The following is a 13028-nucleotide window of genomic DNA, read 5'->3' as shown; positions in this document are numbered from 1 at the left end:
TATCCAGGCTGTGGCTCAGATCTAGAAGTTACCACTCCATTTAACCAACACCCCACTGCCTGCCAGCGCAAAGCTGATTGGGCCGGAAGGTACCCTGCTTCTCTCTTGTTATGGATCCCTGTGGCTGGCTGTAGACTTGCAATTAAACAGAGATGTCATACATAGTCGTTCCTAATAAGTGATGTCCCCCAGGCCTTGTTAGGGATGATGCAGTCTGTCGTTGTCTCCAGAAGCCGCAGATTCTAACCTGGAAGAGCTTTGAACACATCACTGTGGCCTCTGGAGGATGCCACTGAATGATACAGACTCTACAAAAATAATCAGGGTTACTAATTCATTCCCTGGGAGCTGTGAGGGATAATAACGACACACTGAGCTTGTGACTGACTTTTATTCTTACAGGCAATGAATTCATGGGACCGACATGGGGCTACTGTGAGCTGAACTCAGTGCCGAGGCGACTCTCGTCCTGAAGAGGGCTGTGGCATCCTGAACTTGGAGAGGTCCAGGTTCAGGTCCAGGAAGGTGTATGTGTTGTAGTCGTGATGCTGCAGGTTCTTGTAGGTGGTGGCATCCGTCGGCTCAGGGGCCAGAGTGGGCTCTGTAGAGGAAACAGACAGGAGAGCGGTCAGACACCTGTCCATCTGAGCGCTCGGGAAGCGGAAGTCCCCACAACTCCAGTCTGACATGAGAGCAATCTAACTAGCAGGGAGGAGACCCTGAGGACCCCCATGTCTTCAAAAACAATAAAAGAATCACCTGAAAATGCAGGCTGAGATTTATCATCTTACTAGTTAAGAACAATCACAGCACATGAAGGCAATGCTGTCATCCTAAGACACCCACCCCTGGTCCTGCCACAGAAACCTTCCTGAGATTGCATCACAGGCCTGCCAGGACACGGGATGACTCTGCTTTGATAACAAAGTGGCAGTGTCCTAAAATCACATCCCTTTGCGTATTCCATCACATCTGTTTGTGATGAAAATGGCCATCACAGATCTGAGAAAAAGCTGAGTGTCCCAATAATGATAATAAACAAAAACAAAACAAAACAAAAACCCAAAAACACGGGAACCAGGGAGGAAGGTGCAGTTTTGCTGTTTTAAGTTTTTTGGGGGGAAAATTGTTGCTATCTTCAGACTCATAGACAGAAACAAACAAACACACACTTAGCCTTTTATCTTAAATGGGAAAAATTAAATCTATATACCTAAACACTCGATAAACTTAAAATTCGAAGTATAGGACTGAAGCAAAAGGACAGGGCTCTTCTGCAACGCAAATGCAACCAAACAGGAGACAAAGCTGGCGAGGGCCACGGGCAAGGTCTGGGCTGACTTCCCAAGGCTCTAGAAATCAGGTCAATAGAGCTGTCTTAGTCCCTACTCACAGTGCACAAAAGCTATGCGCCCTAACAACTTAAATACCTACTTCTCTATTCCAAATTCAAAAGCTGATTCTCATTATTTAATTTAAAAAGGGAAAAAGAAAGAAAAGAATGTCTACTGGAGCTGGCCTCTTCTCCACGTTGGCAAGCTGAAGCTCTTCCGGTGGTGAAGGTGCACCTTCAAAGCCATGGATTACGTGGTTATTATAGGGGAGGTGACAACAGACAGAGTCGGGGAATTCCAAACTCTTTCAAAAGCCGCTCACCTGTAAGCAAGGAGCTTTGGGCAAGGACCACTTGTGAGCCTTAGCTGCCAGCAAAAAAGGTTTGGGGGCAGGGAGCAAGTTTGTTTCTGCAGTGTTGGAAACTGAGCCCAGGCTCTTCCTCACTGGCTGAGCCCCACACTAATCTACATCGGCAGCACCGTGAGGATTTGTTTCCCCTAAAAGCCCCCAGTCCTGTATTTTCATCCTGGGTTTGAGGCACTCCTCTCCAGTTGAGACCAAATCTGAAAGCTGCCACAGTGTCAGAAGGGCAGGTCCCGAGGCCTTAGGACGTCTGCCATGCACTGGTACCTGGTGTATTAGTGAGAGAAGGGAAACGGAAAAGGAAGAAAACAAATGCTGTCAGCATCCTGGAAGAGCAACAGTTAGCACACTGGAAAGGGCAAAGCAGGCAAGCAAGGGTGGGCTCGGAATGGCATGAAGGCGCAGGAAGAAGGTCTTGTTAGTGATGCTGCATCTTAAGCAACTCTCCAGAGCTGCAGATTCTAAAATCAAAGAATTCCTGTTTTCCAGTGAGCTGCCGGAGGATGTCACACATACGCAAGAGCACGCAGGATGTCAGGAGTATAGTCCGCCTCGAAAAGTTCCTCAATAGAAACTCACTGTAGAAGATGAACAGCCCGTGGTGCTGTAACTGTGAAAAGACCACAGGCGCAGTCCATGGCTGCCTACCTGCTAACGCTTACTTCAACTATGAACAAGGTTGCTAAGGTGATCTCTAGTTCACTCCACCCAAGGGCCACCACCACCAAGTGACTGCTGCTCCTGACCCATGCAGTGTCACAGGAGACTCTGATTTCCACTCAGCAGGAAGTTGGCCAAGTTCATGGACTATGTGCTTAGGCACCCTCCAAGGCTAAGCGTGGTGATGCTAAGCTATCAGTTTCCAGTTTCCATACATTACTGTCTAAGAAACAGTCGAACAGCTGCGTGGTGGTGGCTTGCGCCTTTAATCCCAGCACTCGGGAGGCAGAGGCAGGTGGATCTCTGAGACAGGCTCCAAAGCTATAGAGAAACCCTGTCTCGAAAAACAAAACAAACAAACAAAACCCAAAAACAAAAAACAAAAAAACAAAACAAAACAAAAAAGCTACTTCTAGGACAGGCTCCAACAATACAGGGAAACCCTGTCTTGGAAAAAAAAAAAAAAGAAGAAAGAAAGAGTCGAACAAGGTCAAGCGGCGCACACCTGAACCCAGACAGGGGGTCAGAGGCAGGAGGATCAGGGGTGGCAATGCCTGTGCCAGCTATCTAGCAAGTATGAAATCACCCTAAGCTACACGACTCTGTGCCAAAGAAATAAACAGATGAAAATAAAGATACTGCTTTCTAAACACACAGAAACTCAAGAATCTATACACCCTAAAGGACAAGGAAAGTCTGATCCAAGGCAAGGTGTACCCTGAGTGTCGCCTGGGGCTTCCTGGGGTGGGCTTGCATCAGTGGGCGGGACTTCACCGACTGCCGCCTGGAACCTCCCCTCTAGCTGTGGTTCTGCTCTCTCTTCAAAGGTATCTTTCTTCTGGACAGGAACTGTCTTCGAGTATCCCACAGGTGTCTGATCTTCCAAGGTCTCCGCCTTGGCTGTCACGCATCCTTCTGGCACCTGCTTCTCCAGGCTTTCTTTTCCAACCGGGACCTGAGGAGAAGCTGCCTTAAATTCAGGCTTTGGCACTTTTGGTTTCAGATGTCTGGCTTCGGCCATGGGTGTAGTGGCTGCCAGCTGTTCTCCTGCGCTGGTCTCTTGTGTTCTTGCTGTTGGCACTGGGCCACCGGTGAGCCTTGCAGATGACCTGGCCTTTGTGCGGTCGGGTAAGATTTCTTCAGCTTCAAGTGGCTTTGGGCTTTCCTTCCTGGTCTTACTTGGCCTCAGTTTCCCCTGCAGGTGCTCTTCCTTCACTTTTTGGTCCAAAATCTCACTGGACTGTGATCTGGATGTCACAGGCTTGGATCTGGTTTCTTTGCTGTCCTCTATAGGCTTGGTGATGGTCCCTTTCTTCTTTGGCTGCTGGGACTTCTCTGGGTAGGTGACATCTGTGTGTGGCTTTTGCACCTTGGCTTTCTCTTTTGCAGGTACAGTGATGTTAGGGACTCCATTCTGGAAGGGCCGAGAGGCCTCTGGTTTGTAAGACCCTGCCTTGCCTTTGCTCGCCACTCGGGGCTCCATCTTTGAGTCATGTCCCTCTCCATCAGAGTCTGAATCTGAGGAGCTGGATGAGGAAGATGAAGATGAACCATTTGTCCCCTTCTGCTTACGCTGCTGAGCCTCTGAGTCAGAACCCTGTACTCGGGGTGGAGACAGAACTTTCTGAGGAAACTCTACCAAAGTCTTTCTTGACAAACGCTTCGAAAGCCTTTCACCTGTGAGTGGCAGGCTGCCACGAGGGTGTGGGCCGGCTACAGCCCCACCTGTGTTCTCCACGGCTGGGTAAGGACTGCGTGGAGACGCACTTTTGGACATTGCCGCTGCTGTGTGGGTGGCTAGAAGCTTGCCCCTCTCCTCTGCTCCCACCACATCTGGGAAACGGCATAAAGAGGAACATTTATTATTTAACGAACAATTCAAAGCCATAGACATCGCATTGCATACCAGCATGTTATAATGTCATCCAGGTAACTGTCATCCAGGTAACTGACCCAAGGGAGGTTCCAGGAACCTCCCTCCCCACAAGCTGGGGCAGCAGCAGGAGTGGGCAGACTTGCCTCTGATCAAAACCTTTAAGGAGGGTCTTTCTCACCAACAAGGGCCACAAACTGACTCCATTTCTCACACTTATGGCTTCCCAGATGGTAATTTTTAAAACGATCTCACCCAAATTTAAACAAGTTAAACTCTAATGCAAGTATTTTCAGTTGACTATACAAGTTTTCCAAATGCATAATTTCTTGAAGCGCTGAGACCATTCAAGTGTTTGGTGCTTTTCCAGTATTAAAAAGGTGCAGTCTGACCTTTCTAAACAAAGCAGCAGCGGTATAGACAATAGTCTGTTGGCGTATGGGTAAAGCGCACCCCATGAGAAAGAGTGTGGAGGAGGGAATGGCAACAGCTTTTAAAGGAAAGCTGCCCTAAAAAGGAAGGAAAGTCCTCAAAAATCCCACAGGTCACATGGGGATTTCTTCAGCCAAGAAAACAAGATTTGCAAAGCCAAAAAGTCTAAAATAATTTAATACCATACATATCACTGGAAACAGCTGTTAAACTGCAGAAAAAGCAGGGCAACTGAAAAACCTTACATTTCATAGGCACTTAGGAAAGAGCAACAAAGAAACAACTGAACAAACGAAACCACATCTATTAGAACTAATTTTACTCCATCTTTGCAAGTGCCAATCTTTCTAAGGATATGGATCAGAAGAAAAACACAGGACAAGTTATTAATATGGAAAACTACCCTTCATACCTGAGTGGAACCAAACATTCTCCAGATGAACAGATCTACAGAGGGGCTACATCTAGGCTAAAACTGCCTGCTTCCTCCTCTATGGCAGAATCAGGACTATGATTAACTATGATTAACTGAAAGGGTAGGAACAGAGAAGAGTGAAGTTTCCAAGCCAGAGAAAGCGTGAGAGGACTGTGAAAGGAAATGACCGGAGTGAGAGCAGTGGGCGACAGTTGAAACCAGCGAAGGCTATGTCTGTCTTGGCCTTGGCCACCTAGAGCAGGGATTGACAGGGTGACGGCTCCAGGTCATGCCGAGTAGGTCGGCAGAGCACGGCAGCACATACCTGCTCTCCCTGGGCTTTAGCCACACAGCTCAGATTCCAACAGCCACAAGTATGATTTCCCAGCCCCCAGGCCAGCTAGCCCACTCATCTATACCACTATTTCTCTGAACTTGCCTCTCGCAAACAGGAAATGACCTTAGGGGTGGGGTGGGGTTCAGCTGGCACAGTGCTAGCTCAACAGGCACAAGGTCCCTGGTTCAAGCCCAGCACTGCAATAAGGCAGGTGTGGTGAGATTCTAGCACTCTGGAGATAGAGGCAGGAGGATCATAAGTTCAAGGTCACCCTCAGCTACGTGGTAAGTTTGAAGCTAGCCTGGCCTATATATGGCTCTATCTCAAAAATTTAAAAAAAAAATTAATAAAGTTCTCAGCTGGCTATTTTTGAATAGAAAAATGACAGACTAACTCTCCTGAAATATGTTTAGGATTTGGGGGTTTTGTTTTTCTGCTCTTGATTGGACCCAGGGGCTCAGGCACACTAGGCACACCGCCCCGAGCACCACTCTCCTTGAGATTTCGGGAACCTTAATGAGCTCCAAAACTACATTCTTGGGGTGGAGGTGTGGCTCAGTGATGCTGTGTAGCTCAGCGATGCGGCATACATGAAAGGCCCCAGTGTCAAACCACAGCCTTCCACCCCCCAATACACACACAGAAGAAAAATTTACATCACAGGGTATTTACCTACAAAAACGGAAAGAACATTCCAGAGCATCTTAACAAGGAGACTCCACTGTATGGAACGAGAAGGCCTGAACAGTTTCTCTTCTTCTCATTGGCTACAGGAAGAATTCCAGGGAAGGCTAATGGATGCAGGGACTGGTTTTGCTTTTGATGATGGTGTGTGTGTGTGTGTAAGAGAGAGAGAGAGAGAGAGAGAGAGAGAGAGAGAGAGAGAGAGAGAGAGAGTTTCTGGCCCGCCCAAACCCAGCCCTGGCCTCATCCTTTGAGCCTTAGACACAAGCCTGCCTGTGGACTTACAGTTGTTCTCAGGGGTGGTTCCTGACCCTCGGGCTGGGGACCAAGAGCAGATGCAGTAAGCCCCGGGGGCTCCCAATGCCACTCTGGACTCTGATAGTTTCTAATCCCTGGCACCTCAAGGAAAAACACAGGCCTACGTGTGGCTATTTGGAAACATTATTTTTCTCTGTACAGAAATTATTTTAAGTTATAATATACAGGTATGATATACACAGAAGACAATTTACTTCTGAAGACTATCTTCCACCCCAAAGTGCACTAGTATACATACACTTAAGTGCACAGCCAGACACAGGCACACACAGCCCACATTTCCATCAGCCCCACAGCACTGAGGGAGGTGGCAAAGCTGCAGGCTCAGATGATCTTCCCAGGTCGACATCACTTTAACTCACACAGACACTTTTCTTGTCTGTTTTTTGAGACAGGGTTTCTCTGTGTAGCCTTGGCTATCCTGGAACTCACTCTGTAGACCAGGCTGGCCTCAAACTTAGAGATCCACCTGCCTCTGCTTCCCAAGTGCTGGGGTTCCAGGTGTACACCACCACCACCCAGCTCAGACACTTGATTTTATATAGAAGGTTCTTAGATCCTAAAATTCATTTAGTTTAAAATCATGTACCTAAACACCACCAGAGAAGAGGACAGAGTACTGAAATCCAACTCACCAGTAAGAGGTCATAAGCATTCCAGGCTATGTAAAGCCCTGGGTTGAAATCTATAGCATGCAAAAATAAAAGACCATGCCACATACAGGCCATGACTTAACAGGCATTCTTGTTGGAGACATTTCTTAGGTACACTGGGATTCTATGTGTTGTTATTGTTGAATAGCCCTCATGTTTAAGATTTCTGTTTTTCAATGCATCCAAGAGGAAAAGAGCACTGTATTTTAAAACCAGGCAGGTTTGGGCAGAACAGAATCAAATCCCTCTGGAATTCAGGCCAGGACACCTTTGCCATGTCTATGGACACCGAAAAGATTAAGAACCTTAGGTTGTGTGGCTGGTCAAACTCATTTCATGCTAATGACTTTGTAGTCTCTGCCCCTCCAAGACCGTCTTTAAAATCTCACCTTTGGGTGCACTTTGCTTCTTGGGATTTGGTTGTATTCCCTTTCCAATCTTCCCTGACTCTGTAGAGAGGGACACCGTAGAAGACAGTTCTCGGAACACCCTTGCCTCCAGGAACGCAGCCTGGGGAGAGTCAACAGGAAGGATACTCACCTTGATGACAGCCATTATAATGTGGGTGTTATATATTAATATTCATGTGGCACATTTATTACAATGTTCATAACATATGGGAAGTATGAAAAGTACAAAAAAAAAAGTTGCAAGATAAATAAACCCAAGTTCCCGAGCCACCACAGTTAGCATCTGGGTAAAGGAAAGCATCCTCATTTCCCCATTCTCTGCAAAAATTTCCCCAAATGGAAACTTGGAAATTTAAATAATAATAATAATAGTAACAACAATAAAAACTTTGTCAGCTTCTTATACAAAACTTTAGAGCATCTTGGTGAAGAGCCTGTGGCTCGGGGCGTAGGGGTAGACAAGAGGCATGCACTGCTGGGAGAAGCCCTTGTTGCCACTTGTCCTGCAAAGTCCAGGTGAGATAGACCTGTACTGACATTGGGGGGAAAGGAGGGAGGTGCTGGCCTCTGGGCCTCTGTCATCGCTTAGATGGCAAGGTGCAACCCTCACCACCAGGATCCTGGAAGCAAGGCCCAGTAGGCACCAGACAGTGTTCAGACTTCTTGGTCTAGACAGGGCAGCCAATTTACTCCACTGGCTTACTTTGTTACTCTACTGAATCACTACAAAATACTATGTTTCTTTTTTTGCAAATTATCTCCCTACACTTAGTAACACTATCTGTTAGTAAACACAATGCAACTAATTGCTTCAGAAATGTTACAATGTAAATGGGAAGACTCCTAATTTCCCTGGCAGCCACTAAGGTATGTGCTAAGTCTAAGCTGCTCCATGCCGGGCCCAGAAAAGAACGGAAAATCTACTTTACATTTGATTCTTCGCGTGTGTACAAATTATGTGTATCTTTACACGCTGAAAAAAAATTGCTGGGAACAAGATACCTGAAGGAGGGTTTAAATAGTGCCCATCTGACGGTGGGTACCCTAGGTCACCTGTAGTATTTTATTTTGCTGTGAGCACTTCCTGCTTTGAGGACGGTTCAGTGACAGCACTTGACAAGCAAGTACAGGGCCCCCGGTTCGATCTTTAGAACCCAACCCAAACAACCCCCAACACTGGTTTTACAGAGAAAGCCAGGATTCGTTTTTAAATCAGCCAAAGAGCCTAAGCTTTGCTCCTGCAGAGAAAGACCTCTCCGGGTCAGCTGAGCACAGGCCCTGGGACCCGTCATCGTGGCACCAAGCCCACGGGTACAGCTGAGGGTCAGGCTACGGGCCGGGGAGGTCGCGCCCGTATGCCCTTTACCTTCAGCGCCCGGATTCGCCCTCCCCGAAGCAGGAGAGAAACCGCCATGGTACAGACGCTGCTCGCCGAGGTCGCCCCTAGGTGCGTGACCGGCGCGCGCACGCACTACCCGAGGCTCCGCCCTGCGTTCACGTTCGCCAATCGCAGGCCAGGGTGGGCACAAGCGACTGAGCGCGCATTTCGGGACTTCCCGAGGCCACACCCCTGAAGGAGTTCACCAATCCTAGGTGGGAGCGCGCGGGGACCGCCCCTGGGCAGGTTCTGCTGGAAGTCCCGCTCCTTCGTTTAGGGCCTGCCTACGCTGTCCTGTCCTGATGTCACCCTTAACTGTGCTTGGCGAGGTTTTTGTGAGTTTGTTGTTTTTTGGAGTCACAGCTTCGTGGTAGGGCGCTTACCCCGTAGGAGCGTGGCCTTGTAAAAACAAATCAGAAGCTGGGTATGGTGGCTCGCACCTTCCATTCCAGCCATAGGCTAGTTCAAAGCCAGCCTGTGCCTTATACATCAGCTTTAAGGATTATAATTAACATATTGATTCATTAATGAAGTCAGAACACTCCCTCCCCTCAGTAACCTCACCAGCTGGAGACCAAGACTTCAACACCCGAGGCTTATGGGAGAACCTTCCTATCCAAGGGTATAGCTGTGGAGTACGTGTTGTTGGTTAAAAATTCCTCCTTCCCGGTGTTGATTGATGCCCCCCCCCCCAAGGTATCCAGTGCACCGTAAGTATTTCATGCAGATAAATGTGTCCATACCTCCAGTTTCCACCCAGGAAAGCTCCCTTCCACGAGCTGTTAGGCTTTGGATGGTAGTGCAAGGGTTTAGGACACTAAAATTAATTATTGGCTGGGGAGAGTTTATTGGAGCCATTAATGTCATGTACAGGCAGACGGGAGGCAACAGCAAGGTGGGAGCTCTGAGGACCATTCAGGCCCCAGAGACAGAGGGCGTGGCCAGGTCTCTGAAGGGTGGAATCAGCCCATGTAGGAGCCCCAAGGGATAGGACAGGTTTTTGTGAAAGGAGGGGATTGGTGTAGGCTGAGCAGAAGCTAGATCCTAACATTACAGCCTTACAATGTCCTTTGAGAGTGACTGGAAATGGGCCTCTGAGCAACATCTGGAAACCCACTCATGTGGCAGGATAAACTGGCAGAGTCACGAGTCCCCTGACCAGAAAGAACAAATCCAGGTCTAGACAACAGTGCACAGTTCACTGTCTCTAAAGGAAGAAGACACAAAGAGCGTGCTAACAGAACTGCCCCCTGTTTACCCAACTCTTGTCTCCAGGGGACCTTCCCATGCAACTTCCTAACATGAGCTTATGTGGAATTTATTTATACTCCAGTACCCCCATCCCACCCCCATTCCCGTCTGCCACCTCCTCCCATCCCAGGCAGTTCCCAGCACATGCAGAGGATTGTGGATCACTACTCTTCCTGTGAGTTTATCCCCAGATAAATAAATCTTTGTGTACAGTCTTGCCCCTGTGAACAGACAAAAATAAGCTCATGGTTTGCCAAAGTGGACTTGGATGTGTGAAGGAGAGTTCCTGGAAGCACACTCTGTCTGCAAAGGCTGAGTCACTGCTTAGAGCTGCAGTGGAGTGGGAAGGTTGCAGTGTTGCAGGCCCAGAGCCTGATTACGGTTTGTCTCAGGGTAGCTTTAGTCCCCTAAATAGTCATTCTTCGTACCCCTCTGTGTGTGACCTAATGTACTGACAAATGGATAAAACTCCTGGACTGTGTTAACCAAACCTTCTCCACTCATCAAAGGGCTAAGAGTCATCCGCCAAGCAGCGTCTCAGACTTACAGCTGAGCTTTCTCCACCTTGCCGTAGCTGCAGTTTAACATTCCCACTCATGTGTCTAAGTGGTGCCTTGTTTGTAATCCCTTTTTGTTCTGTTGCTATAAAAACTTCATAGTCAGGCGGTGGTGGCGCACGCCTTTAATCCCAGCACTCGGGAGGCAGAGGCAGGTGAATTCTGTGAGTTTAAGGCCAGCCTGGTCTACAAGAGCTAGTTCCAGGACAGCAAGCTTTATTTAAGTTTAAGGTTCTGGAGGCTGGGAGTGTAAGGTGGATTCTCTGCAGAGGTTTTAGGCAGTGCAAAGCATCACATGACTGAGGGCCATCCAGCCTGGCCTCACTAACAGATCCACTCCTAAGAGAGCTCTTTGACCTGCTGATGCATGGGTGCTTTTGTCCCCTGTGACCTAGTTACCTCTACACTATCCCATCTGGCCTGACTGCTTAATACCTCAAAGTGGAGCCTGAATTCTTTTTTATATAAAAACTAGTTATTTAGCGGGGAAGATGGCTCCATGGGTAAGGGCATTTATTGTGCAGTCATGAGGACCTGAGTTCGAATCTCCAGCATGCATGTAAAATAAGCAAAATAATACACACACACACACACAAACAGATCTTATTTAGGGGCTGGAGAGATGCTTAGTGGTTAAGAGCTGCTCTTCCAGAGGTCCTGAGTTCAATTCCTAGCACCCACATGGCAGCTCATGATCTGATGCCCTCTTCTGGTGTGCATATGTACATGAAGACAAAGCACTCATTGTTATTCCTTGGAAACTACAGCTCCCAGACTTCTCCTGGATTACCGTCACCTGGGCGCGCTGGCGCGCCCAGGTGAAGACCATTACTCCCAGATAACCTTGCGCCCCCAGTTAAAAGCGAGCGCTCCACGAGGTTTCGCTCTCTTGCTCCCTTGGTCCCTTTTCCTTTACCCTTGTGTGTCTTGCACGTCCCACCCCTTACCGTGTTTCCCTCTCCCCATTAAAGCGCACCCACGTGGGAGCCGCGTGTCCGTCTCTTCCTTTGCGTCCGTCTATCCTGTGTTTGTCCACACACCCACGCCCGCCCCGCCGCCGTTTTAAAGGAATAATACTCATATACATAAAATACATAAATACATTTTCAAAAGTTATTTATTCTATTTCTTTTTGAGGCAGGGTCTCTCTACATAGCCCTGGTTGTCCTGGAACTCACTATGTAGATCATAGTGGCACTGAACTCCCAGAGATCTGCTTGCCTCTCTGCCTTTTGAGTGCTGGGATTAAAGGTGTGAGCCACCACACTAGGCTGTGATTTCTTTCCTTTTGTTTTATGTATATGGATGTATTGCCCGAATGTATGATCGTGCACCATGTGAATACAGTACCCACCAAGGTCAGAAGAGGGTGATCCATTCCCTGGAACTGGAGTTGCAGACAGTTGTGAGCTACCACATGGATCCTGGGAATTGCACCTGGGTTCTCTGAAAGAGCAGGTAATGCTCTTAACCCCTGCACCGTCTTTCTAGTCTCCAAGACTCGATTTCAATGTGAATTTTGGTGGGGACATTTAAGCACAGAGCATCATGACATAAGGGCTGAAGAGATTCTCCTCAGCAGCAAGTCACCATCTCCTTTGGGATGGAGATGGGGTGGTACCACAAAGTCAATGTGGGGTCACTTGTGGGTGACAGGGATCATCATGGGCTTGTTCAACAGTGGCGGGAGCTGTTGGGGGAACACATTTTTTTGTGTCTGGGAATTCTGGCTAAACCCATCTGGCACACAGCTGACCTGAAGACCTAGGAGCAGCCTGCAATGGCCCCTTCCTTGGCAAGAGCAGATGGCCACATGCCAGGATAGCTGGCAGCGTCTGTTAGCAAGTCCCAGGAGATAGTGAGAAACATGATGAGAGTTCAGAAAAACTACTGGATGAAAGAGTAATTTACAAAAATATAAACTGCATCTTTTTAGGTAGCAGGAACAAATATCGAATATAATTTTAAAAAGATCCCATTATGTTAGCAAAAACCCATATATTTTGGTAAGAATATCTTTAAACATTTTTTCTGTGCCCTTAAAGGATAATGTCAGACAATGCTATGAGATAAGAGAAGCTACTGGAGGAAAAGAAAAGGTGTTTCTACACACTGTAGACATGCTATTTTTCTCCCAAACAGTCTAATACATTCAATTATTTCCTAATCAGTATCCCAGCAGGGTCCTGGGGGAATTCGACTTCGACAATTTAATTGGTACAATTATTTGAAAGTTGGGGGGGGGAAGGAAACTGAGTAGTTAGCAGTGAGGGAGGAGGGGGGAGAGGAGGATTGGAAGAATGTAGTTAGCAGCGAGAGAGGAGGGGGGTAGCGGGGAGACAGAGACACAAAGCGAGTTGCC

The 13028-nt window shown here is 47.8% G+C and overlaps 1 protein-coding gene across 2 annotated transcripts; it reads right to left on the bottom strand.

The window, feature by feature from the left end:
* Positions 1 to 372: 372 nt before the first annotated feature.
* Ndufv3 (NADH:ubiquinone oxidoreductase subunit V3) lies at positions 373 to 9002 on the bottom strand. 2 transcript variants are annotated; one of them, XM_050137986.1, is made up of 4 exons: positions 8847 to 9002; positions 7460 to 7580; positions 3076 to 4191; positions 373 to 601 (listed from the first exon to the last, which is right to left on the bottom strand). In XM_050137986.1, the coding sequence occupies exons 1-4, from the start codon at positions 8892 to 8894 to the stop codon at positions 447 to 449; spliced, it is 1440 nt and encodes a 479-aa protein (XP_049993943.1). In that variant the 5' UTR covers positions 8895 to 9002; the 3' UTR covers positions 373 to 446. The 2 variants fall into 2 exon arrangements, with proteins under 2 accessions (XP_049993943.1, XP_049993952.1); XM_050137995.1 differs by lacking the exon at positions 3076 to 4191.
* Positions 9003 to 13028: the final 4026 nt, after the last annotated feature.

This window comes from Alexandromys fortis, unplaced genomic scaffold (genome assembly GCF_014885135.2).
Source record: "Alexandromys fortis isolate MF-2015 unplaced genomic scaffold, M_Fortis_MF-2015_v1.1 scaffold_9, whole genome shotgun sequence".
Taxonomy (NCBI): Eukaryota; Metazoa; Chordata; class Mammalia; order Rodentia; family Cricetidae; genus Alexandromys; species Alexandromys fortis.
Note: the sequence above shows the minus strand (reverse complement) of the source record. Positions and strands in the feature narration are given on the sequence as shown.